Source organism: Rhineura floridana, chromosome 1 (genome assembly GCF_030035675.1).
Source record: "Rhineura floridana isolate rRhiFlo1 chromosome 1, rRhiFlo1.hap2, whole genome shotgun sequence".
Lineage (NCBI taxonomy): Eukaryota > Metazoa > Chordata > Lepidosauria > Squamata > Rhineuridae > Rhineura > Rhineura floridana.
Window position 1 is genome coordinate 159,884,219 of NC_084480.1, and position 25,852 is coordinate 159,910,070.

General features: G+C 43.9%; 1 protein-coding gene across 6 annotated transcripts in view; it reads right to left on the bottom strand.

Annotated features, from left to right (window-relative positions):
• LOC133363092 (zinc finger protein 653-like) overlaps positions 1 to 25,852 on the bottom strand; it is a 52,550-nt gene that overhangs the window by 5,164 nt on the left and 21,534 nt on the right. The window contains exons 1-3 of one of the 6 annotated variants that reach the window (XR_009757589.1): positions 21,718 to 21,884; positions 19,709 to 19,749; positions 3,007 to 3,218 (exon numbers count right to left, since the gene is read on the bottom strand). Coding sequence is in view for 3 of the 6 variants with exons in the window: in XM_061582162.1 (XP_061438146.1) it covers positions 3,007 to 3,222; positions 19,709 to 19,749; positions 21,718 to 21,812 (352 nt within the window). In the remaining 3 variants the exon portion in view is untranslated. Of the gene's footprint in view, positions 1 to 3,006; positions 3,223 to 19,708; positions 19,750 to 21,717; positions 21,891 to 25,852 lie in introns of those variants that run through there. The other 5 variants (XM_061582162.1, XM_061582154.1, XR_009757587.1 and 2 more) reach the window with 5 other exon arrangements.

Genomic DNA, 25,852 nt, shown 5'->3' on the forward strand with positions numbered 1-25,852 from the left:
CCCTGCAAGTCACTGGAGCATGGGGTTCTTGAGTGCTGGATTTTGTGCTGAATTGACTGCAGGTTTAATTTTTAGACTGAGCTTTGTCGCTGGACCCCGAGGGGGTGTATTTTGTAGCAGGGATCTGATGCAGAAAATCCACACTAGCCTTAACCTCTGTCCTGCAGTATTAACAGAGAAATTCCATTCCAAGGCTCTTTATAAACTAGGTGCTCTTTGCCTCAGATCATCCTCCACATCCCCGCTCTATGAGGATACTGGTCTATGCTGGTATTAGAAGTTGTATTGGCAGGGACAAGTTACTGTTCAGTTACAGCTATGTTAAAAACTTTGATATCTTCATTGATTTATTTGGGCAGCTTTCATTTTTGCCTAAACAAAAATTTAAAAAGTATTTCTCTCCTCAAAACCCAGAAATTCCCTATTCAAATTGATGGCATACATCATTCTGTTTGTTTCCTAGTTCTGTGGGGGAAACTAGAGTTTGAAGAGATATAGGTATACCAAGTCTCTTCCAGTTCACAGCTGCAGTTTTTAGAACCATTCAAAGTGTGGAGTAAGAATAACAGACGATCTTAGGCATCAATGAAAAAAACCCACACAAGTAAAACAGTCCTTTCTTTTGTTGTAGTGGTTTGAAATAATCATGCCTTCTGCTCCATATTCGTGGTTTCAATTCTTGGGATTTTAAAAAGAAGAGGCAATTGGTTCATTGGTGAGTGAGGGGAAAGAAGAGACTGTGGCAAGTTAAAAGATTGTGTGCTTATAAACAGAAATCCTGCCAGTTATTCCAGATAATACTGCTATCGGAGGGACAGAATCCAAACTGAAGCAAGGGTGGGGAATCTGTGGTCCTCCAATAGTTGTTGAACTCCGACTTCCATCAGGCCAAGCCAGCATGGCCAATGGGTCAGCAACTTCTGGAGGCCCACAGATTCCCCGCCCCTGTTCTAAAGTAACAGTTCCACCCTCAGAACAAGAGATGACATGGAAATTCATTACATGTTCAGCTGGATAGAAGTTATATCTAGAATATAAACCATTACTTTTTACAAGGGGCATAGATGTGGGTGGGTGGGTTTATTTATTTATTTATTTATTTTATTTCATTTTTAAACCGCCCATAGCGAATAGCTCTCTGGGCGGTGTACAAAAGATTAAAAGTACAGAAATACAAAATATCACAATAAATAAACTGAAACAAAGAGATTTAAAATTGTAACATTAAACGCTTTAAAATGCCTGGGAGCACAGCCAGGTCTTAACCTGGCGCCGAAAAGATAGAAGCGTCGGCGCCAGGCGTATTTCTTCGGGGAGGCTATTCCACAATTCGGGGGCCACTACAGAAAAGGCCCTAGATCGAGTAACTGTCCTCCGGGCTTCCCGATGGGTTGGTACCCGGAGGAGGGCCTTAGACGCTGAGCGAAGTGACCGGGTCGGTTCATAGCGGGAGAGGCGTTCCACAAGATACTGCGGTCCCACGCCGTGTAAGGCTTTATAGGTCAAAACCAGCACCTTGAAAACTATAGATTTATGCAGAGCACATAAATATGACTCTTCAGGATTATTTCATAGCACTGAAAAGGAGGCTCTAGTTGTTTATCGTGTCATATTTTTGCATTAATTCTTACATTCTTCCACCCCTCTTGACCAGGGCTGGACCCAAGCATGCCGGAGCCCTTGGGCACCTGCCTGCCCTGGGCCCTGGCACCCGCACGCAAGCCCCACCTACCTACCAACCAGATGGGGGGGCAGGGTGGTGGGCGGCAGGGCAGTGTGCAGGGCAAGCGAGTGGGAGGAGCAAATGGGAGAGCGAGCGAGCGAGCAGATGAGGACGGTGAGTGGGCGGGGCAGGGGGAAGGGCGAGCAATGTGGAACGTTCACATTCAGAGACATTGTACCAATTACGGATGCGGAGAACAAACCATGAAACCAGCACAGCCTATGCTTGTGAGCTTTTCAGAGAGACATCCGTCTGGCCACTGCTGGAGCAGATAAGACTTTTGACCTGATCCAGCAAGGCAATTCTTACATTGCCATAATTCATTATACCGTTTAAGATAGCAACACTTTCTTAGTATCATACAACCAACCTGAGGCATGCCATGTGGAAAACTGAAACATGACAATTTGATAGTGACTTCAAGAAATCAAGTGTGAAACTATCCTAGTTCAATCTGCAGTGCACTTCAATGGATTGGAAATTGGAGGTGTGAGGAACAGGCACACGCTGCTCAGAATTTTCAAATTAGATCATGGCACCTCTGGTTTGCACAATTTTCCATAGGATTCTTGGCACCACACCTAACTGCCTACTCGTCAAGGAAAGGTCTCATCACTATTCATATTCTCAGGACCAGTCAACACACATGGAAAATTGGAGGTGATGAAGCACCGAACCTAACATTGGCACCTGACCAAGTCCCTAATCCACACTCTCTAACTGGCTGTTCCTGTTGGTCTACTAGTAGGTGAGTAACCAGCACATTGTAGCACTCTCTTGCTGAGAGTAGGGGCCACCGGCTTTGAAGCAATGTCGTCCAGGCAAATTGCTAAGTGATCCTTCAGTTGACACCAGCTGCCTTACAAGGATCAAGACAGCACAAAGAAAAAGGATGCTGCCTTCAACCTGCCTAGCCAACTGGTGCAGACTGAAAGACTGATTCCTCAAAAGTACCTGCAAGGTGCACCTGGGGAAACACAGAAGTGGAAACCTTGTAAAATAAAGCACTGTCTCCTTGCCATGTGGTGGGGGGCGAGGGGGGATGCATTCCAGTCATGGACTCAACCTCACAGAGCAGTCATATTTGCATTGTTGATCATTCTAAGCTCTCCATTTAGTGTACCACCAGCAAGAGCTTTTTTCAAGAATTCGCTGTGCCACGCTGAATCTGGAGCTAGATCTCACAAACAAGCTGCATAAAAGTAACTGCTATGTAAAGCTGCACAAAGAACATTTTATGACTTTTTTTACTTACAAGAGGTGTCAGATTTTGCCACACTCACCATTATCACACTCGCTCTCAGAGTCACTGAGTGGCTTAAGCGGGGAGTGCAAGTCCTGGAAATAGCGGTGCCCTGCTTCACATTGCCACACAGCTGTGGTGTACATCCCAAAGGTGGGGTCCAACTCTGAGAGATGGGGCTCATAGGGGCAGCGGTTTTTATGGTCTTCGTACCAGATTACTGTGTTCTTCAGACAGTTCACATTCCGCCTTCTTCCTTGTGACATGGGATGGGGCAGCAAAGGGAAAAAGAACACGAGTTTGAGAAGCAAAGAACAGAAAGCTCCTTCAGAAAATTGAAATATAAGGCATACCTGAAGAAAGAATGTATCACCCACATAATACTTTATAACCTTGCAGTTAATCATTCCCCACACAGGGAAGACAATGAGGATCCCTAACAAAATCATTTTAGCACAAATAACTTCAGAAGATGCCAAGACTTAAAATCTCACCTCATGATTATGAAGCTTTCAAAAGAAGGAACATAGCTTGACAACACATCACAGTCCAGTGCACTGCTATTACACAGGCTGCATTGTTCATGACAATAAAATGTGGGGTGCTTGGAGGTGTCTCCTTGAGCTATTTCCATATTGCCAGCAGGCGCAGCAGCATGTAAGCTTTCCTTGCAACATCACCAAGTGAGAAGAACACCTCAACAATGCCTATTGAGTGCACCTCTCCAGTCACAAACATGAGTACTCTGTGGGACACTTCCTGTAGCCACCTCAACCGGAAGGCCACACAAAATGGGGATTGGAATGAGAACAATCCCTTGCAGGCTGCAACGCTTGTCAGAAGGGGCCACACGTTGTGGCTTGATTAACAAGTTGCTCAGCCACTCCTACTTCCCAGAAAGTTAAATCCTTCATTCATCCTACCAAATTTTGGATATCAGCAACTCTTGCTTGCAATAACTTTCACCCAATAGGCCATTTTGCTGCCAAGTCTTTCTTTAGCCCAAAACATTATACAGAGTCCTAGACACCATGTATCTGCTCACAGTTAACCATGGGCAGGCAACACAGAGATCCAGAATAGAAACTGAAGCTTTTGCAAATGAATAAAGAAAATACGTACTGCTTTTGGTTTCCATGGTAATTTTGAAGCATGAGAACAATGTGCCAAGCTATCTTTGGGGCAAGTAAAAGGTCTAATGCAGCACTTCACAAATCACCATTTTAAAGGCCATTTAATTGCATTAGAAGGGTATTTTTTAAAAAGGAAAAAACAACCACCACACAATTCTAAGATAAGAACATCAGTTGATGTGCCACATTTGCTCCCAGTTTTAGCTTGGCATCTCATTAATATTAGTCATTTTAATTAACTGAAACTGTATTTCTGAAGATATGTAGTATTCATCAAGCATACCCCCAATTCAGATTATTTTTGTACTTTGTGTAGAGCCATTAGCTGGTACAATTGAGAAGACATAATAATTATACATGTACAAACAGGGACAGTTAAATGCAAAGTGGCATTATATGCCAATGATGTAGTAGTAACTATGAAAAACCCAGTCAGTTCAATTACAAATCTGTTACTGATAACCGTTACAACACCCCCTGTGTATACAATATCAACATGCTAAAATCAGAATTTCCCTCTAAATATGACACCAGAACAGAAACAGGACCACTGCTAAATACCTGAGAATTAAGCTCTCCAATGATTGGTTAAGTGCCTTCAAGTCGATTACGACTTATGGCGACCCTAGGAATCAGCGACCTCCAATAGCATGTTATAAACCACCCTGTGCAGATCTTGTAAGTTTATAGTCAGAACAACTATACTCTGTCGATTAAATGAGTAAAATCTGCCTTGAGTAAATGACAAAAAGTTCATATACCATGAACAGAAAGAATTACAAGTATGAAAACAAAATTATTGCTTTTGCTTATCATCATTCCAATCTTTAAGCACCGGTCAACATTGCAATCTTAGCAGAATGAGACTTATAAATACTCCCAGGTAACGTACATAAGATTATACTTTGAAGGTACAATCCTATGTGTGCATCAACTCCATGGTATGCGCAAAGCTCTTCTCCAACACATTTCAAATGAGTTGATTTTTCTCTTGTCCACTTTTTTCACTGTCCAACTTTCACATAGATAGAGATCGGGAATACCATAGTCTGAATGATCCTGACTTTAGTGTTCAGCGATATATCTTTGCATTTGAGGACCTTTTCTAGTTCTCTCATAGCTGCCCTCACCAGTCCTAGCCGCTTTCTGATTTCTTGACTATTGTCTTCATTTTGGTTAATGACTGTACCAAGGTGTTGATAATCCTTGACAAGTTCAATGTCCTCATTGTCAACTTTAAAGTTACATAAATCTTCTGTTGTCATTACTTTAGTCTTCTTGACGTTCAGCTGTAGTCCTGCTTTTGTGCTTTCCTCTTTAACTTTCATCAGCATTCATATATGTGCCTACTTCTACCCCCTAAGACAGACTGTGAGGGATTGCAGCCTCAATGTACCTAACACTCATCTCTATTAGAAGGCAGCATTATGGGAACTCTGAATTCCTACTATACAAGATTCATTCGGCTACCAATTTTAAGACTGATCGGAAAATCAAGGATAAACCAATGCAGAGTAGGAACAAACAATATGAGTTTTAGTCTGCAAGAGATATAAAAAAGGTTTATTTTGTAACCTCTCCATTTTAGTATTATTAGTGCTTACTCATAACACCAACTTCAGCTAGTGTAGTACTTTAGGAAACTTTTGATTTTGGAACGAACAAGGGATATGATTTTCTAGTCAATCAAATGTTTCCATTAATAGATGAAATTCACAGTAGAATGAATGTTAGCAAAACAATGGCTCTAGAGGATTTTAAGCTGAAATGTTTTATACTTCTGGCAAGTACATGTTTATTTTAACCTCTATTAAAAACTGAACAGTATAATGGTATAATTGCAGCGAGTATATCGCAATATTATAATTCATTTTACAAATTAATAATATGTCAATTTTATAGCTTCAAACAGGAAGTCTTTGAAGGTTTATTTCAGAGATTATAGTCAATACCAGTAAGATTAAACAGAATCTATCATACTAACTTTGTGTGTTGGAAACACAGCAGCAATCTCAATGTCAATTTTATGCTATTAAATTGGGGTGGACAAATGTTATAGAATAAGAACAGCTGCAGCACTAGGTGGACTGAAGAAAACCTGCCCTGGGAGTGAGTCTCTGAGCATCTGGGTGCTTGCTGCATGCTCCTTTGGGTTGCTGTCTTTTGAGACAGAGGTGTGGGGTCTCTTCATGTTAGTCACAACCACGCTCCTCCCCCCTTTTTTTGCTGCTAGGTTGAGAATGACATCCTTTTTAACACCTTCTCCCACACAACAACAGAAGTCTCTAGGAGCCAATAAGCAAGAAAGAGAAGAGTGTTAGCAACTGAGAAGAGTGTTCTCAGTGGCTGACTTACCTCCTTTCACTCTGATTGGCTCCAATCAGCAGTAAAGGGCAAGGAAGCATGTTAGAAGACTCTTCTCACTGGCTAACACATTTCCCTTTCAAGGTGATTGGCTCGTAGGATGCTGGAGACACAGGGACCCTGCTGGGAGCCTGCTCCCCAAAAAGTAGGGGGACTAAGACTCCCTGAGACCCTGGACAACTACACTCCTGTTTAGGACAGAAAAAAGAAAGTATAGTTAAACTATGGCATTTACTCCCACAGAAAGCAGTGATGGCCACCAACTTGGATGGCTTTAAAAGAGGATTAGACAAATACATGGAGGATAAGGCAACTTATGGCTACTAGCCATGGTGGCTATGGTCTGCCTCTATGACCAGAGGCAGTATGCTTCTGAATAAAGTTGCTGGAAATAGCAGGAGGAGAGAGTGCTGTTGAACTCGGGTCCTGCTTGTGGGCTTCCTATGGGTATCTGGTTGGTCACTGTGAGAAGAGGATACTGGACTAGATGGGCCATTGGCCTGATCCAACAGGGCTCGGTTCTTATGTTCTCTCCAGGTGTGGCTTTGGTGACTTAAATTGCTCCTACCCACCTGAAGCTACTACAAGCAGCAGAAGGCTGATGGTGTGGTAGACAAGTACCTGCAGTTTATTTGCCTCCCCGCCCCATTAATAGGTTTAACAGAAAACTTGTCAACGTAACCATCATCCAAGTCTATGCTCCAACAGCATAACACATAAGAAGAGGAAATGGAGAGATTTTACGCAGAAGTACAGGAAGAAATTGATCATACACCAAAGCAAGATGTGCTGATAATCATGGGGGACTGGAAAGGAAAAGTAGGGAGCAGACAAGAACTAGAAATTGAGGGAAAATGGGGCTTAGGAGACAGAAATGAGGCAGGAGAAAGACTTATTGAGTTCTGTGAAGCCAGTAATTTGTTTCTTGCAAACACATTTTTGATCAACCAAAAAGACGACCGTACATGTGGACATCACCAAATGGTCAATATAGGAATCAAATTGATTATATAATTGGGAGCAGAAGATGGAGAAGTTCCATACTTTCTGCAAAAACAAGACCAGGAGCAGATTGCGGTACAGATCATGAACTGGTCATATCAAACATCAGAGTAAAGCTAAAGAAGAAGAACAAAGCAATCATGATGCCAAAATACAATTTAAATCACATCCCAGAAGAATGTAGAGATCAAATAAGGAACAGATTTGAGGCTTTAAACTTAGTTGACAGAGAACCAGAAGAACTATGGAGTGAAGTCAGAGACATCACCAGGGAAGAATGCAAAAAGACAATACCTCTAGTTAAAAAGAGAGAAAGACCTCAATGGATGACTGATGAAACTCTTAAAATGGTTAAAGAGAGAAGGAAAGCAAAAGCAAAAGGAGCTAGAAACATGGTTAGAACCCTAAATGCAACAATACAGCGACTAGTACATAGGGACAAAGAGAACCAGAGCTTGGAAGTAACTAGTTACAAGTAACGAATTACTTGTAATTCATTACTTTTTTAGTAACGAGTGGGTAATTCCTTTACATTTTGATTGTAATAGAACTAGGAGTAATTTTACTACTTTTGTGGAGTAACGTTTCCAGAATTACTTTTGGGCATTACTGGGAGGGGGGAGCAGGGGAAGTCTTCTGCTCCTCTGATTTGTGGATGAAAATCATGTGCCTCAAACTTGTCGCTCTTTCCTCATGCTCTGTGGATGGGTAGGAGGCAACGAGGGAGGAGGTGAAGAGTGAGACGGGGTGGAGTGGAGAAAACAATTATTTTAAAAAATGGATTGTGGTGGTGAAGAATGGAGTGGAGGGAAAGAAGATCCGGAGGTCAAGAACATGGATAAAGGAGGAGAAGGAGGCAGCAGCAGAATGGAGATAAAGAACTGTGGAGGTGAAAGATGGCAACGTGTGTGTGTGTGTATGTGTGTGTGTGTGAATACTGTGTTTGCACTTGGCACACAAAATGGCCTCCACCACCCTCTCTGGCTACTGTGCTGCATTTGCAATATTTTAATTTTTTTGCATCTCAGGTGAAAATGTTTGCTTGAGTGAGTGTCCCTTAGTTGGTGGCAGGGCAGGGTCTGGAAGGTGGTTAAGTGAGAGAGATTATGCTGGCTGGCTGAGTGAGGTTGCACTTGATTTGACATGCAAACTGAGTAGTGGCCTCAGCCTCCCTCCCCACCACCCTTACCAGCGGAGAAACCACCATTGTTATCTTATGAATAAAAATAATTATTCTACTACCTCTGTATGTGTTTGTTTATTTTTAATGTTGTTTTAGGCTACTTAGAGGTGCAGCAGCCAAGGCCAGCACCTTGTAGGCTTTTTTTTAAAGTAACTGAAATGTAATTGTAGCGATTACTTTGGTAGAAAAGTAAAGTAATCAGTTACTTTCAGAGCAATTGTAATTGTAAAGGTTATTACTACTTTTTGGGCCATGTAACTGTAATTCATTACTTTTTAAAAGTACTCTTCCAAGCTCTGAAGAGAACTATTACAATAGTTATTGTATAGAAATAGAAGAGGACAACAAAAAGGGAAGAACAAGAGCCCTATTCCAAAAGATTAGAGAAATGAAAGGGAAATTTAAACCGAGAGTAGGGATGTTGAACAATCAACAGGGGAACACACTGACTGACCGAGATAAAATAAAAGGAAGATGGAAGCAATACACTGAAGAACTCTATAAAAGAGATGCAAGGATGACAGATTATTCATGGAGGAACCGTATTATGAAGAACCAGAAATTTTAGAATGTGAGTTGAAAGCTGCTCTTAAAATACTTGGAAGAAACAAATCACTGGGAATAGATGGCACACCAATAAAGTTGCTACAAGTTACTGAGACTGAACCTCTGTCCAAATCTTGACAAAAATTTGTCAACAGATATAGAAAACAAAACAATGGCCCACAGACTGGAAGCGTTCCATATACATCCCAATTCCAAAGAAAGGGGATCCCAGGGAATGCAGTAATTATTGAAGTATTGCCTTAATATCCCATGCAAGTAAAGTAATGCTCCAGATTCTACAACAAACTCTCTTACCATATATGGAGCAACAAATCCCAGATGTCCAAGCTGGATTCAGAAAGGGAAGAGGTACCAGAGATATTGCAAACATACATTGGATAATGGAACGGACCAAAGAATTTCAGAAGAAAGTCACCCTGGGCTTTATAGATTACAGCAAAGCCTTTGATTGTGTAGATCACAAAAAATTATGGAATGCTTTAAAAGAAATGGGGGTGCCACAGCATCTGTCCTGATGCGCAACCTATACTCTGGAGAAAAGGCTACTGTAAGGACAGAATATGGAGAAACCGATTGGTTCCCAATAGGAAAGGATGTGAAAATGATGTGCGTTCCCAATTAAACATTAGTGAACTAATTCATAAGTTCGCCAATGAATGAAGATTCATAACTTCACAAACATGAAAGCATGTAAGGCTAAATTTGTGTAACTATGTATCTTTGCATAAAGGCAATACAAAAAGGTCGTTTTCTTTTTACTTTATTTTACTATTCACACAAAACATTTTCCTACTCCATAATGATTTTTTTCTTTGTCCTTATTTGCCTTGTTACATTTTTTATAACATTTGAATTGAAAAATGAACAAAAAACAATTATAAAAGGTAAGGGCACCGATTTATAATTTGCAGGGGGGCACCGAACATGCCAGCACTGGCCCTGGCCCTCCCTCCTTCCCCCATGGTCAGTTTTACCTACCCTAAGCATGATTGCATGGGAGTAAATCGCACTGAACTCAATAAACATGCAGATGATCAAACCTTCTCCTCCATTCGTCCCCTGCCTGCTCCCATCCCAGTCCCCCCTCTGCCTTTCCTCCCCTCCCTCCTCCTTCTCCTCCTCTCCTCCCCATCCTCTATGGTCAGTTTCACCTATCCTAAGCATGATTGCAGAGGAGTGAATCCCACTGAGCTCAATAAGCATGCAAATGATCAATCCATTCTCAGCAAACTTGAACAGGATCCCATTTCTTACCTCCCGGATTAAAAAGCAGGGAAATTCACTAACAGGCAAAAAACCTTGCGGTTTAAGAACGTACCTATAGCCCACAGATATTTCTATGAAACTTTGAAAAGCAGGGAAATTGGGCAGCTATAGTGAATGCACCAGGGGAGCAGGGGAGCAGGAGACCTGAACTCCTGTCTGAGATATTGGACTGCCCTACAAATTTGTCAAAATGCAAACACAATTGGGGTTGGTCTTTCACAGTCCAATCCACTTCCTGTGTAGCTTGGAAGAATTTGGTAACGTGTCTCTGAGCATATGGTGAGTGGTGGCAACACCTGCAATCAGCCCAAATAACAGAAAAAGATGTGCTGTGCTGATCTTGCTTTAGCAGGGAAGAAGCAACATTATTAAGACGGTTGATACAGTTTCAGATGGTCACTTTAAATATGTCTGATATACTTTGCAATTTTAGTGAAGTTTCCTATAGGAAATCGTTTTCTTTTGTTTCTATTTCTGTGAATATGTGAAGTACAGCAACACTTTGCAAAATTTACACTAAAAAGACTCCAAAACATAATTGTAGAATATTGGCACTGACATCTGCAGAATAGTCTCCAGTGGACCTCAGGAGTGTCTCAATTTGCACAAGATAAAATGGTGGGAGGTGAAAAACATTCTAGCAAAATTATTGGTGTGCTCTATGTTTTAATTGATCGTGAACACCTTGCCTGAAATGAAGTGGTTTAAACATAGCAGGCTGAAAACATGCATCCTCTTTTTTCCAACAGCTAGAGTCATTGCTGAAGTAGCAACATATTGTGATCAGTCTGATTTTACATCAAACTGCAGTTTCAGATTCAACTGTTAATGCACCCAAAATAGAAATAGAACATAACCTCCCATTTGAAACCAATCAATCAATTTATTGTGTGGTCACAGACCCAATAAAACAAATCATCAAGTAAAAGAAAACAGTCTATAAAACATTTAAAATATACAATAAAATATAAATATAAAATATGACTTTGAAATGGAATGTTACAATTTGAAAGAAAGGACCATCTTACGTATTCTTTGAACTGAAAAAAGGAACTTGGCTACTAGCTCTGTGGTCAACTTGTTAGTATCAGCCAAAAGATGTTTCAAATACCAGTCCAAAGACCTACCAGGAAAACTTTCCATAATAGGACCAAGGAATCTAGTACGTTCTTCCCTATAAAAGTTACAAACAAAAAAGACATGAGCCAGGGATTCAACATCTGCATCACTACAGGAGCATAACCGATTTTCATAAGGCACACCTTGATATCGTCCTTCTAGTATTGCTGACGGGAGACAATTCTGGCTCTGGGATAGCTTAACCCATAATTTGTCTCTTTCTTCCAGGATAGAGTCAAAGGCAGATTTCAGATCTATAAAGGCAACGAATAGGCCATTTCCAAGAGAACTTGTATATTTCTCAGCCAAATGGTTTAACACTATATATACAGTGGTCAATCGTAGATCTGCCCTTTCTAAAGCCTGCCTGTTCCTTGCCCCAAATGCTTTCATCCTCTATCTAGGAGACCAATCTTGTATTTAAATAGCTGGCATACAGCTCTCCCACTACTGACAATAAGCTAATAGGTCTGTAGTTTGAGGGGTCCTCTCTGTCCCCTTTCTTAAAGACTGGTATCACAATGGCCTCAAGCCAAGCCAAAGGAAATTTGCCAGAATTATTGATCTAAGTAAATAGATTTGCCAATGGGGGCCCCACCAATCTATATGAACCTTCAACATTTTAGGGGGTATAGCATAAATTCCCGATGCTTTACCAGACTTAAAACGACTAGTCAGAGACTTTATCTCAGATTGAGTGACAGGAGGCCAAGGTGGAAGAACATTTAAATCTGCGGCAGGAAGGCTATTTGATGGATACTCTTTTACGTCCACGAACAATTCAGAAAAGTGATGTTCCAGAGTAGCAGCAGGGATATTACAACAAACTGAGCTTGAGGAACCTAAAGCATCAGTGACTATTGACCAAAAAAGTTTTACATTACTATTTATAGAGGAATCTATCAGAGCTTTCCACCCGTTTATACGTTTTTTGTGTGTAATATTCTTGGGGTAAAACATTGGAAATTTCCTTTCTGTATTGATTATATACAGTTCTCAATTGCCTCTTGACTGCATAGCATTCCTTATCAAACCATCTAGGAGCAGTTTGTTTCATTGGGGACCTTAAAGTAGGTGTTTTTGACTTTAGGACCGTATTCAGGGCTGAAATCAATGATGAATAATCATTTAGAGCAGAGGTAACTTCAGTAGCTCCTGAGATGTGAATTTTTAAATTTCCCCCCCAAGAGGAACCAAGGAAACCAACAACCTTGTTCAAAACCTCTTCTGTCCAGTGAATCCTCTTATGTCTAAGGCTAAGGGATTTATCTTGATACTGAAATTTTGCTTCCAAATGGGCTACAACGGATAGTAACAAAGTAAAATTAAGAGGCAAATGGTCACTGTCAAGCCTATCACCTACTGTATAGTGATCCAGTTAGACAAGGGTTGAGAAATCAGTACATAATCAACCAGACTGGTTCCATGCCCAAAAAGATAAGTGAATTCTGCACAGTTGTCAAAATTTTTATGTCCATTCAAAATCAAAAGATCGAGGCGGCCCACCATTTGTGTCAGACATATTCCATTGTAGTTCACCTTAAGAACTTCTATCATGTCTAAAAATATAGTTCTTGATGTCTGCTACCCCCCATAAACCAGATGAGAAAAGTATGTTGTTGTTAGGGCCAATTCTTGCATTAAAGTCTCCCATTATAATTAAATACGCTCTGGGATATATATACATATATATCTGTTATATATTTCTCCAAATCATCCCAGGCCTGTTTTATACCATTCCTAGAAGGGAGGGGGGGATATAAACATGAATCAACAAAAAGGACATAGTTCTAAACTCCAATAAGCCAGCCACTGCGATTTTTCCACATGGACCAAGCCACTTAATATTTGATTGAAGGGATGTAGATATCAATATTGCCAAGCCTGCCTTAGGTCTACCTTTTCCTTTACTGGGCTTGGCCAGTATGTCATTTACCAAGAAGCCATTCAGATAATGTTTTTTAGTAGACCAGGTTTCCTGGATAAAAATTACATCATAGTCTCTTAAAAAATCCACAACCTCAGGATGACTTTGCTTGAAGACCTGTCCAGCTATGTTCTATGTGAGCATTTTAAGCTGGTCATTTACTGCATCTGTAGCTTTCTGATTAACCCGTGGGCAGACATCTAATTGAGAATTAAAGGTTCTAATTAAGGGACCACCATCTTGGTAAGGTGCTTGTCAGTTTAACTCAATAATCTGGTTCAGCTCCCCAGTCTTGTCCACAAAGACATTGCCAATTCCTTCTGGGGGCTTAACAAGCACCTTTTGGACTGTTGCACTTGATGGTATCATTGTAGATATGTATCCCAATTCATCTGGGTAAAGACACCTTCTTTGTAACCATTCTGTACTAGTCATTGAAGCCCCCGCAGGGGCACTGAGATTATATTCCTTGGGGGGAGGAAAGTTCTCTCCAGATCTATTGTTCGATTTTTGTTGACTGTCATTTTCCTCTCTTTTCCTATAGTCTGCTCTTACTTGACTGCAGGTTGTCTCAATGCGCCATATGTGGGACTTCACGTCTTTATCCGGAATCATGGACGGAATGAGAGTATCTCTTAAAAATGAAAGTCTGGCAATAATTTCCTCCTGTGACTGAGATGGCAAAAATAAAAATGAGTTTAGAAGTTCCTTTTCTTCTGGAGCAAGGCTGATTTTAAACTCATATGGTGTTTGATGAGGTCTCCATTTTACACTGTGCCTGGGACTCTTACAATGATCAATATTTATTTTATTGTATAACGCCCCATAGCCGAAGCTCTCTGGGCAGTTTACAGTAACTAAAAACATTAAAACAAATACAATTTAAAACAGATTTTATAAAAACAATTTAAAACACAATTTAAAAATTTAAACAGTTTAAAACACATGCTAAAATGCCTGGGAGAAGAGGAAAGTCTTGACCAGGTGCCGAAAAGATAACAGTGATGGCGCCAGGTGCACCTCATCAGGAAGATCATTCCATAATTTGGGGGCCACCACTGAGAAGGCTGTCTCCCTTCTTGCCATCCTCCGAGCTTCCCTTGGAGTAGGCACCCGGAGGAGGGCCTTTGATCTTGAACGTAGTGTACAGGTGGGTTTGTATCGGGAGAGGCGTTCCATCAGGTATTGTGGTCCCAAGCCGTGTAAAGCTTTATAGGTCAAAACCAGCACCTTGAATCGAGCTCGGAAACATACAGGCAGCCAGTGCAAGCAGGCCAGAATCGGTTTTATATGTTCTGGAGGTGACCTGCCAAGTAGGAACCACTGCAATGAAGTACCTCCTACTCCCAACTCAGCCAGTCTCCCCAGAAGGATACCATGCTTGATGGTATCGAAAGCTGCTGAGAGATCAAGGAGAATCAGCAGAGTCACACTCCCCCTGTCTCTCTCCCGACAAAGGTCATCATACAGGGCGACCAAGGCTGTTTCCATGCCAAAACCAGGCCTGAAACCCGACTGAAATCGGATCCAGATAATTGGTCTCATCCAAGAGTGTCTGGAGCTGGCCGCAACCACTCGTTCCAGGACCTTGCCCAGGAATGGAACATTTGCTACCGGCCTATAGTTATTAAGATTTTCTGAGTCCAGGGAGGGCCTCTTCAGGAGTGGTCTCACCACCCCCTCTCGCAGAGAGGCATTAATCACTTCCCTGGCTCAGCCAGCTGTTCCATCCCTGCTAGCTTTTATTAGCCAAGAAGGGCAAGGATCCAGCACAGAAGTGGTAGTTCGTCTCCATCTGCACTCAAGCTGTCTCCAATATTGTTTCATCGCTCTCAGCTCTGGGGTATACCATGGAGCCGTACGAGCTCTACACAGGAGGGGGCGCTCAGGAGCAATCATGTCAACCGTCCGGGTCATTTCTGTATTCCACAGTTCAACCAGGGTATCAACAGGAGCGCCAGCCCAATCAGCCGGAAAACTCCCCAGAGCCCTTTGGAAACCATCTGGATCCATTAGTCTCTGGGGGCGGACCAACTTAATAGATCCCCCACCCTTGCAGAGGGGAAAAGCTGCTGTGAGTCTAAACTTCAGCAAGCAGTGATCTGTCCATGATAGAGGGACTGCTGTAAGGCCCCCCACATTCAGATCACCAACTCCATGTCCAGTTGCAAAAACCAGATCTAGAGTAAGCCCTGCTACATGTGTTGGGCCAATGGCGTATTGGGACAATCCCATGGTTGTCATGGAAACCATGAAATCCTGAGCCGCCCCGGATAAGGCGGCCTCGGCATGAATGTTGACATCCCCCAGAACCAACAGTCTGGGGAATCTCAACAGTACACCCGAGACCACCTCCGTCAGCTCAGCTAGTGAGTATTGGGCAGCGGGGTGGGCGGTACACCAACAGAATCCCCAGTCTGTCCCGTTGACCCAACATAAGGTGCAAACACTCCAGACCAGTAGTCACACGGAGAGGGTGCTTGCAGAGGGAGATGGAGCTCCTATAGACCACAGCAAACCCCCTCCTCGAACCTCAGGTACCCTGATGGACATAGCTGGGAGAGACTGACTCCTCCCTGCTCACCCACCCAGGTCTCGGTTATACATGCCAGATCGGCTGCCTCATCCACAATTAAATCGTGAATGAGGGCGATCTTATTATGCACCAATCTGGCGTTTAGAAGCAGCATCCGGAGGCCTGAGAGCTGGCTGATAGGGCAACCAACCAACCTGCAGGTGTGGGGAGGACCGGAACAAGGCACAGCCATTAACTGCCTGGGCCGTGTTCCCCTTACCTGGCAAGTCCTCCTCACAACGCCATATCTCCCTCTACCTGTCACTACACTAATTGGGGGCCCCTCAAGTCTCCCCACTTGGCTCTGAATCCTCTCTCCCAGGCACATGATTCATTTCATTTCATTTTATTAAATTTATATACCGCCCATAGCCGAAGCTCCCTGGGTGGTTCACAACAATCAGCATAAAATACAATAAAACACATATTTAAAACAGTTTTTTTAAAAGCTTAAAATTTTAAATTTAAAAACATAAACATTTTTACACATACTAAAATGCCTGGGAAAAGAGGAAAGTTTTAACCTGGCGCTGAAAAGATAGTAATGTCGGCGCCAGGCGTACCTCGTCAGGAAGACTATTCTATAATTCGGGGGCCGCCACTGAGAAGGCCCTCTTTCTTGTCGCCACCCTCCGAGCCTCCCTCTGAGTAGGCACCCGGAGGAGGGCCTTCGATGCTGAGCGTAGCATACTGGTAGGTTCGTATCGGGAGAGGCGTTCCATCAGGTATCGTGGTCCCGCGCCGTATAAGGTTTTAAAGGTTAAAACCAGCACCTTGAACTGGGCCCGGAAACATATAGGCAGCCAATGCAAGCGGGCCAGAATCGGTGTTATATGTTCGGACCGCCTGGTCCCCGTTATCAATCTGGCCGCTGCATTTTGCACGAGCTGCAGATTCCGAACCGTCTTCAAAGGCAGCCCCACGTAGAGTGCATTGCAGTAATCTAGTTTAGAGGTTACCAGAGCATGGACAACTGAAGCGAGGTCATCCCTATCCAGATAGGGGCGAAGTTGGGCCACCAAACGAAGTTGGTAAAAGGCACTCCGTGCCACCGAGGCTACTTGATCCTCAAGTGACAATGAAGGTTCTAAAAGAACTCCCAAACTACGAACCTGTTCCTTCACGGGGAGTGTAACCCCGTCCAGAACAGGTTGAACATCCACCATCCGGTCGGGAGAACCTCCCACTAACAGCATCTCGGTCTTGTCTGGATTAAGCCTCAGTTTATTAGCTCTCATCCAGTCCATTGTCACAGCCAGGCAACGGTTCAGTACATTGACAGCCTCACCTGAAAAAGATGAAAAGGAGAAGTAGAGCTGTGTGTCATCAGCATACTGATAGCAACGCACTCCAAAACTCCTGATGACCGCACCCAGGGGCTTCATATAGATGTTAAAAAGCATGGGGGACAAAACTGACCCCTGTGGAACCCCATACTGGAGTACCCAGGGTGTCGAGCAGTGCTCCCCAAGCACTACCTTCTGGAGACGGCCCGCCAAGTAGGAGCGGAACCACTGCCAAGCAGTGCCACCAACTCCCAAATCAGCCAGTCTCCCCAGAAGGATACCATGGTCGATGGTATCAAAAGCCGCTGAGAGATCAAGGAGAATCAACAGAGTCACACTCCCCCTGTCTTTCTCCCGACAAAGGTCATCATACAGGGCGACTAAGGCTGTCTCTGTACCAAAACCAGGCCTGAAACCCGATTGAAATGGATCTAGATAATCGGTTTCATCCAAGAGTGTCTGGAGCTGGCTGGCAACCACTCGTTTGAGGACCTTGCCCAGGAATGGGACATTTGCTACCGGCCTGTAATTGTTAAGATTTTCTGGGTCCAAGGACGGTTTCTTCAGAAGTGATTCAAGACCCACAATAAGGCAAACAAAGCAGGAGCCACCTCAGTCAGCTGGCTTATGTATCCCCTCCAAGGAAGGGACAGGTGGAACAGTATCAGCCACAGCTGGCTGAGTACCTGGAGCCTGGTCCTGCAAGGTGACCACGTGCAGAGCAGGAGCCCAAGAAGGAGAGAGCAGAGATGTTGGCCAAGCAGCAGCAGCAAAGCAGGCAGATGGCTCTCCCTCCCTGGGCAGTGATGGTCCTCTTCCCCCTGCAGGCACTGGGTCTCCCAAGCCACCTCAGCCTATCTGAAAAGGAGCAAACAGTTGGGTTTGTGTCCTTAGTAATCTTGAGTTCCTCGGGAGGTTTTAGGTCCTTGCATTTATTCTGGGTCAGTTCAGTGGTTATAATCTCCCCGTACTGGATATGGGAGCTATCTAGGTCTGGATCAGGTGCAGCTGCTTGTGAGGAGGTGTCAAGGCTTCTCCAAGCCTCAGGGGTTGGGCTCAGTAGTGATTCCGCTTGAGCCATTTTGGTTGCCAGGTCTAACCCTTGTAAAGTCCTCTCTTTCATATAGATATCAAAGCCATTCTTTGCATAGTCCACGGACCAATCAAGGTTAGTGGAATGAAGATTTGGGACTTCCTTCTTTCGAAGGGAAATAGGAAAGGATTTTGGTTTGTCTCTTCCTTGTCTTTTTTGGAAGGTCTAACACTGGGGGTAAGGAGACTCCTAAAGTCTTACTCGCTTGGCATGTAAGAACCATAATAAAAAACTCCCTGTAGCCTTAAATTGTCCTATAGTAAACTTTGCTTGCCTTTGTCTACTGCCGAATACCCCAGCACAATTTAAAACTTGATTGTATAAAATACATAACAACTTCTTACTCAGTCGTAGCTCCTTGACCTTTTCTCTCCAGAGGCAGAGGGAGGTTTCCTTGGCGCTTTTAATGTCCGTGGGCACTGGGCAGGGAGGGGTTCTTTCTTTGCTGCTATCTCTTTCGACCTCAGCTTTCCTCCCACCTCCACTGAACAAAAGGAATAAACGAGCTTCCAGAGCTGTGTTAGTTTGATTGAAGTTGTTGTATTTTGTCTGGGTCTCATCTGGGTCTCATCAAATGACATTAAAAGCTCAGTGATGACCAAAAGCTGTTCCAAACACTGCTGATACCACCGCCACCATCTTCGAGTTTATAGCAAGGAAGCAATAATCTGGAGCTGTAACTCTGGGCGGAACAATTAGGCTGTCATCACCATCATATGACATTGACCACTAAAAAGGCTTTGAAATTAATAAAAATAAATTTGACACAGCTTTCTAGGATGAATAATGAGGGAAATAAAATGTTCTAGTTTAGATTCTCTGTTAGTAACACAGGAAAGAAGCAAAGTAAGAACACCAACAAACATACAAAAATATAATTCTCCATCTTTGGAGATGGCAGGTGTTGCCACCACTCACCATATGCTCAGAGGCACATGTTACCAAATTCTTCCGAGCTACACAGCAAGTGGATTGGACTGTGAAAGATCAACCCAAACTGGGTTTGCATTTTGACAAATTTGTAGGCCAGTCCAATATCTCAGAGAGGAGGTCAGGTCTCCTGCTCCCCTGGTGCATTCACTATAGCTGCCCAATTTCCCTGCTATTTAAAGTTTGATAGAAATATCTGTGGGCTGTAGGTACGTTCTTAAACCGCAAGGGTTTTTGCCTGTTAGTGAATAGTCTGTATGTTTGCATGCAAATACACAAAAGTACTCCAAACCTGACCTCCTTGCTCAGTCTGCTCCGTTTGAACCAGTCTGCTCTGGCTGCAAATGGAAGGACAGAGAAAGAAGCCTGTAAGCCATTGGGCCTCCTTATGCTGAGTCTGGTCCACCATAGATATAGAACAAAACAATACATGAAAGATGCATAAACACTCTCTACACAGATTGAGAGTGGAAGAGCAGTGAGGAGGCTTCACCCTTTCCCTTCCTGCCATTTCCCACTCCGTCAATCGTCCTCCAATGTTTTTTCATCCATGGGGGATAAGGAAATACGGTCATATCATCTTTCCCACTGCAGAGAGAAAAGCAGCATGGGAGTAGGGTTGCCAGGTTCAGGGCCTGACTGATCCTGTATCTTTAGGAGAAGAGAAAGTCAGCCAAGTACAGGTGTTCTTGCAACATTGTAATGGGAAAAAACACAAGGTGGAATTCTCCCTTCCCCCTGCACAACTTTTAAAGATACAGAAGACCTCTTGGTTGCCAGGCCCAGGCTTTCACTACCATTGCCCCTCATACCTTTTCAGAGTGGTACTAATCCTGTTTTGGACAGGGTTGCATTCTCTCTGAAAGAATGGTTTGTAGTTTTGGGGATGCTCCTGGAAACAACCTCCATCACCAGAGGCAAGGGCTTCCTCCATGTCATGAAGCATTTTTTACCAGCTTAACGTCTTTTATGCATCCCTACTTAGGCAGAAATAGTCTGATCCACGTTTGGGTAACTTCCAAGCTACAATACCGTTACACCAAAAAAGGGCTCTTTTACATCTAGAGGAAACTCCAATGACACCAGATGGGAAACCAGAAAATATAAGACAACACCTTTATTGATTACCAATATATCTTTTGCAAAAGAGAGACAAGGTATATTCGGCTTGTGCCAGAAAACCAGTCTAAAAGCAGGGTTACAATGATGCACTTGATATATGCTTTCAAGCCCTCCTAACACAGCCCCTCCCTCTTGCTTGTAACTTTTCAGTGTGCTCTATTGTCTTTGCATTGAGCTAGCTTTCTAACCTTGAGCGCTTCATTCATGCTGTTCCTACCTTCCCCAGGCACAACACATTCCAGCTTGAATGTATCTTGTTACATGGGATGAACAAGCTAATAGCACATTCAGCCTTCACAGGCACTTTTAGAATTTTGTCCGTTTCTATGTTAAATCAGGTTAACACATTCTGTACTGTGTCAATTTAACACCACATACTACAGTTCCCAAACTATATATCATTTCATTACAATACTGTAAATGCAACATATGTAATGCTGCCTTTGAAGATGGTTCACAAACTGCATACAGTTCAGAATTAGTTCAGAATTACTGACACCAGGCATTTTGAGCATATTATGGTGTTGGTGATGCAACTGAATTATCTTGTGGTCCATTTCTGGCCTAACTCACTGTACTTTCACAGTTTGGGGCTAAGTACCACCTGTCTCCAGATGTGCCAGCCTGTTCTTTAAGACCCTTATCAGAGGACCTTCCCTGGGTTCTCCTCCTGAGGCATGGCCAACAATGGACTTATGTATGTCTGGAAACTCAAACTATGGTGTGGGTTCCTAACTATAATCATAAACCATGGAGTTGTGTGATGATTGAACCGAGCCTTTAAGTGGGCCAAAGGAAGGGATCTGTAAAGGTGACAGCAGCAAAGGGTTTGAAAAAGTAAGCTGCAACATGGTTTGGAAGTGGGTGTCTTTTATTTATTTGTTTATTTATTTATTTTATTTATATCCCGCCCTTCCTCCTAGTAGGAGCCCAGGGTGGCACTTCTGTCCAGTGATTCTTTTCCCCACAGTTATCAGAATGATACATTTTTCTGACCCAAAATAAAGAAAAGGCAGTAGGTATCTGAGGCAGGAATGGGGAGCCCGAGACCCAAGGGCTGAATGCAGCCCCCCCCTTCTCTGTCTAGTCCTTGAGTTTCTCCTGAAGCCAAACCCCCTTCCTCCAGGCCATTCTCTTCAAGTGCTCTTGCCTGGCTGGCACTGTGGAAAATGTCTTTTGCTTACCTGGATGGCAAGATGGGTGTGTGTTTTGTGAAACTGGATGATTTCAGCTGCCAGCATGAGAGGGAGAAAGACAAACAAAGCTCTCTTGTCTCCATTAGGCCAAATCTCACTTGCCTGCCTCCTCCCTTCTCAAAAGAGATTCCCTCAATGGCGGCTCTGCCTCCTCATTATTATATCAGGCACTCTTGGCTGAGTGGACTCTGAAGTTGCTTGTTGTCTCCTCCTTTCTTTGGCATCGTGATCTTTAAAGTGAAAGTGACTGGCAGGAATTTGACTATTTCCATATTTGTAGAGTGCTTATTATAATACCAGGCTTGGCATTTGACAAAAAACAGTAGGCCAGGCAAATTCTGGTCCAATATTGGACATAATTTGTCAAAAAACAGCTGGATACTCTGGTAACATAGAAGAGAGTGAATTATGGCAATTACAAAGTCTGTTGTCCAGTCCCCAACAGTTCCTAGAGATGGGAGTGTGGAAGGAGAGAGTTCCTCTATCCCTGGCCCATCTCCCACTCCAAAGAGACTTCAAGCTTCCAAGCCTCCAAAGGCCTGAAGGATTGTAGTGGCCTACAAGGTGGCAGCTGATTGATCAAGAGTCTATCTCAGCAACACTACTTGGAGAAATAGAGCCTCCACAGTATTGTGCAGTGGTTAGAGTGTCAAAATAGGCTAACCTGGGTTCAAATGCCCATTGCACCATAAAACTCACTGGGTGACCTTGGGACAGTCACTATCTCTCAGCCTTACCTATCTCACAGTATTGCTGTGAGGCTGAAATAAGTGGAAGGGAGAACAGTGTGGTAGAGTGGTTAGAGAGTCAGACTAGGGGGGAAACCTGGGTTCAAATCCCCACTCAGCCCTGAAGCTCACTGGGTGACCTTTGACCAATCATAGTCTCTCAGCCTAATCTGCCTCACAGGGTTCTCGCAAGGAAGACCGTCTGGAGCTCCTTGGAGGAAAAGCTGGATATAAATAGAGCAAATGAATGAATGGATCGCCTTCTACTCCAAAAGACTTCAGCTTGCTCATCTTAGGAGCATTTTGAGACCCTCTCCCAGACTGATTGGGTGGCAAAGACACTAAAGGTGTTACAAGCATGGAATTATGTGTATGATTTGCTAGAGGTTAGGAAGCAAAGGCCCCTCATGGCAGTCTTTGCTGTCAGATCATCCCCATGCTGCAGTCAAAAAGGAATGCAGCAGGTTGGATATGATGGCCAATAAGTTGAGACTGAATTCCATCATCAGAGAGTCCCTGTGGGTTGGTGGTTCCCAGGCCTAGGAATCAGGTACACAGCCTGCTCTGGAAGGGGTTGCACACCCCTTGAGAAATCAGGTTCATAGTATTCGGCAGGGGGGCACTTTGATCCAGCATTATTTCTAGAGACACAAGTGGCCTCTAGCTCTGGCTGGTTCATCAGCTCTGGCCATTCCTGGACAGGGGTAGCCTAAACCCTTTGACACATGCCTTGGTAACCTCCCAATGGGATTACTGCAATTTGCTCTATGTGGGGTGCCCTGGAGGATGGTTTGGGCTGGACTGCTGATTGGGTCTGCTTTTCAAGATCGTTTCATAATGATCCTGAGAGAACGGGGCTGGTTGCCAAGATGCTACTGAGCCAAATTTAAGGTGTTGGTCATGGGTTTAAAAGTCCTAGACCACTTGAGATCAAATTCTCTGAGGAAGAATCTCCTTCTACATAGATCAGCCCATATACTGCGGCAGCCTATCATGTGGCAATAAGGGCAGCAAAAAAAGATTTTTATGCTCCCTCTATTGCATCTGCAGAGTGCTGTCCCAGGAGACTGTTCCAAGTGGTCTGGAGCCTGGTCGGTCCAGTTGCTCCGGAACCAATGGAACATGCTAAGGCCTCCTGTGATGAGTTTGCTAAACACTTTGCGGAGAAAATCGATCGTATTAAGAGTGCTATTCCGTGCGCTGTGGACACAGTGAGCGAACCAGAGGTGACCAGTGGTACTCTGGTGGTGTGGGATCGGTTCCAGCTTCTTCCATCTGATGAAGTGGACAAGGTGCTTTCAACCTTAAAGCCAACCACTTGCTTACTCGATCCTTGCCCATCGTGGCTTATTATGAGCTGCAAAGATAGACTGGGTGAGGGGATCAAGATGGTGGTAAATACATCTCTCGAAGAGGGAGTAATGCCATCAGCGCTCAAGGAGGCAGTAATAAAACCAATCTTAAAGAAGCCCTCCTTGGATCCCCAAGATCTGAACAACTTTCGCCCAGTCTCAAATTTGCCATTCTTAGGCAAGGCGGTTGAGCGGGTGGTGGCAAAGCAGTTGCAAGCGCACTTGGAGGAAGCGGATTATCTGGATCGATTTCAATCGGGCTTCAGGCCTGGACATGGGACTGAAACAGCCTTGGTCGCCTTGGTAGATGATATGAGGAGGGCGTGGGATAGGGTCGAATGCACCTTTCTTGTCCTCCTTGATCTCTCAGCGGCTTTCGATACCGTTGACCACGTTATCCTCCTGGACCGCCTGAAGAGGTTAGGCATGGGGGGCACTGTATTGCAGTGGTTCCATTCCTTCCTCTCTGGTAGGTACCAAAGAGTGGCATTGGAGGATGAGGTCTCGGATCCTTGGCCTCTCACTTGTGGGGTGCCACAGGGTTCCATCCTCTCCCCGATGCTGTTCAACATCTATATAAAGCCGCTGGGGGCAATCATCAGGAGATTTGGGCTGCAATGTCATCAGTATGCGGATGACACGCAGCTCTATCTCTCATTTAAATCTTCACCGAGGTTGGCTGTAGAAACCCTGTCCAAGTGCCTGGAGTCGGTGAGTGGCTGGATGGGAAGGAATAAGCTGAAGCTGAACCCTGACAAAACCAAGGTACTGTTTGTGGGAGACAAGGGAAGGCTGGGGGATGTGGACCTGGTGCTCAATGGGGTACGATTCCCCCTGAAAGACCAGGTCCGCAGCCTGGGGGTCATTCTTGACTCCCAGCTGTCCATGGAGGCTCAAGTCTCGGCTGTGAGCCGGACGGCGCTGTATCAACTCCATCTGATACGCAGGCTGCTCCCCTACCTTCCCAACCATCTGCTCCCACCGGTGGTACATGCCCTGGTCACCTCTCGCCTAGACTACTGTAATGTGCTCTACGTGGGGTTACCCTTGAAAACGGTCCGGAAGCTGCAACTGGTACAGAATGCGGCGGCTCGTCTGATTAAAGGCAGCCGCCGGCAAGATCACATCACTCCAGTGCTGAAGGAGTTGCACTGGCTACCGGTTGTTTACCGGGCCCAATTCAAGGTGTTGGTTTTGACCTTTAAAACCCTATACGGTTTTAGCCCAGTCTATCTGAAGGAGCGCCTCCAGCATCGTCAGGGATGCCGCTCAACAAGATCAGCCTCAGAAGACCTTCTCTCGATCCCACCGGTTAAAACAGCTAGACTGGTGAGGACTAGAGAGAGGGCTTTTTCAATAGTGGCCCCCACCCTGTGGAACTCTCTCCCAAATGATCTCCGCCATGCCCCTTCTATGATGAGCTTCCGCCGGGCCTTGAAGACCTGGCTCTTCAGGCAGGCTTTTGGGGTGGGTTAGGTTTCTTACTGTTATGGTTTTAAATTTTAATGTTTTAATGTATTGTTTTATCTTGTACGTCGCCCAGAGTGGCTGGACAACCAGCCAGATGGGCGACTAATAAATTTAATAAATTTAATAAATTTAATAAATTTAATAAATAAATAAATATACTAAAATCAGCAGTTGAGGCGTACCTGAGTTTCACTGGGGTTTCACTGCTACAGATTTGTTACAGTGATTTGTTTAATTTACTTCTGTTGTTTGCATTCTGTATTTTTGACTGTAGTTTCTGGTTTTGTTGTTGGATCCCGCCCTAGGATCACTTGGTGATGAAGGTTGGGTTGTAAATGTTGTAAATAAATACATAAATAAATAAATGTATACAAGGCTCATGAATTCAAGAGTTTGCCATGTCTGTCTGCTAGAAAAGGGTCCTGTGGCATCCTAAGCGCTAGCATATTTCTTGTGGCATTTGCTGACTTTATGGGATATTTTGCAGTTGTTGGCCAGTAGATTAACTGTCAGCTCAATCCTATCCAAAAACCAACATGAGAAACCATCACTTGGTCACCTCAACCTTAAAGA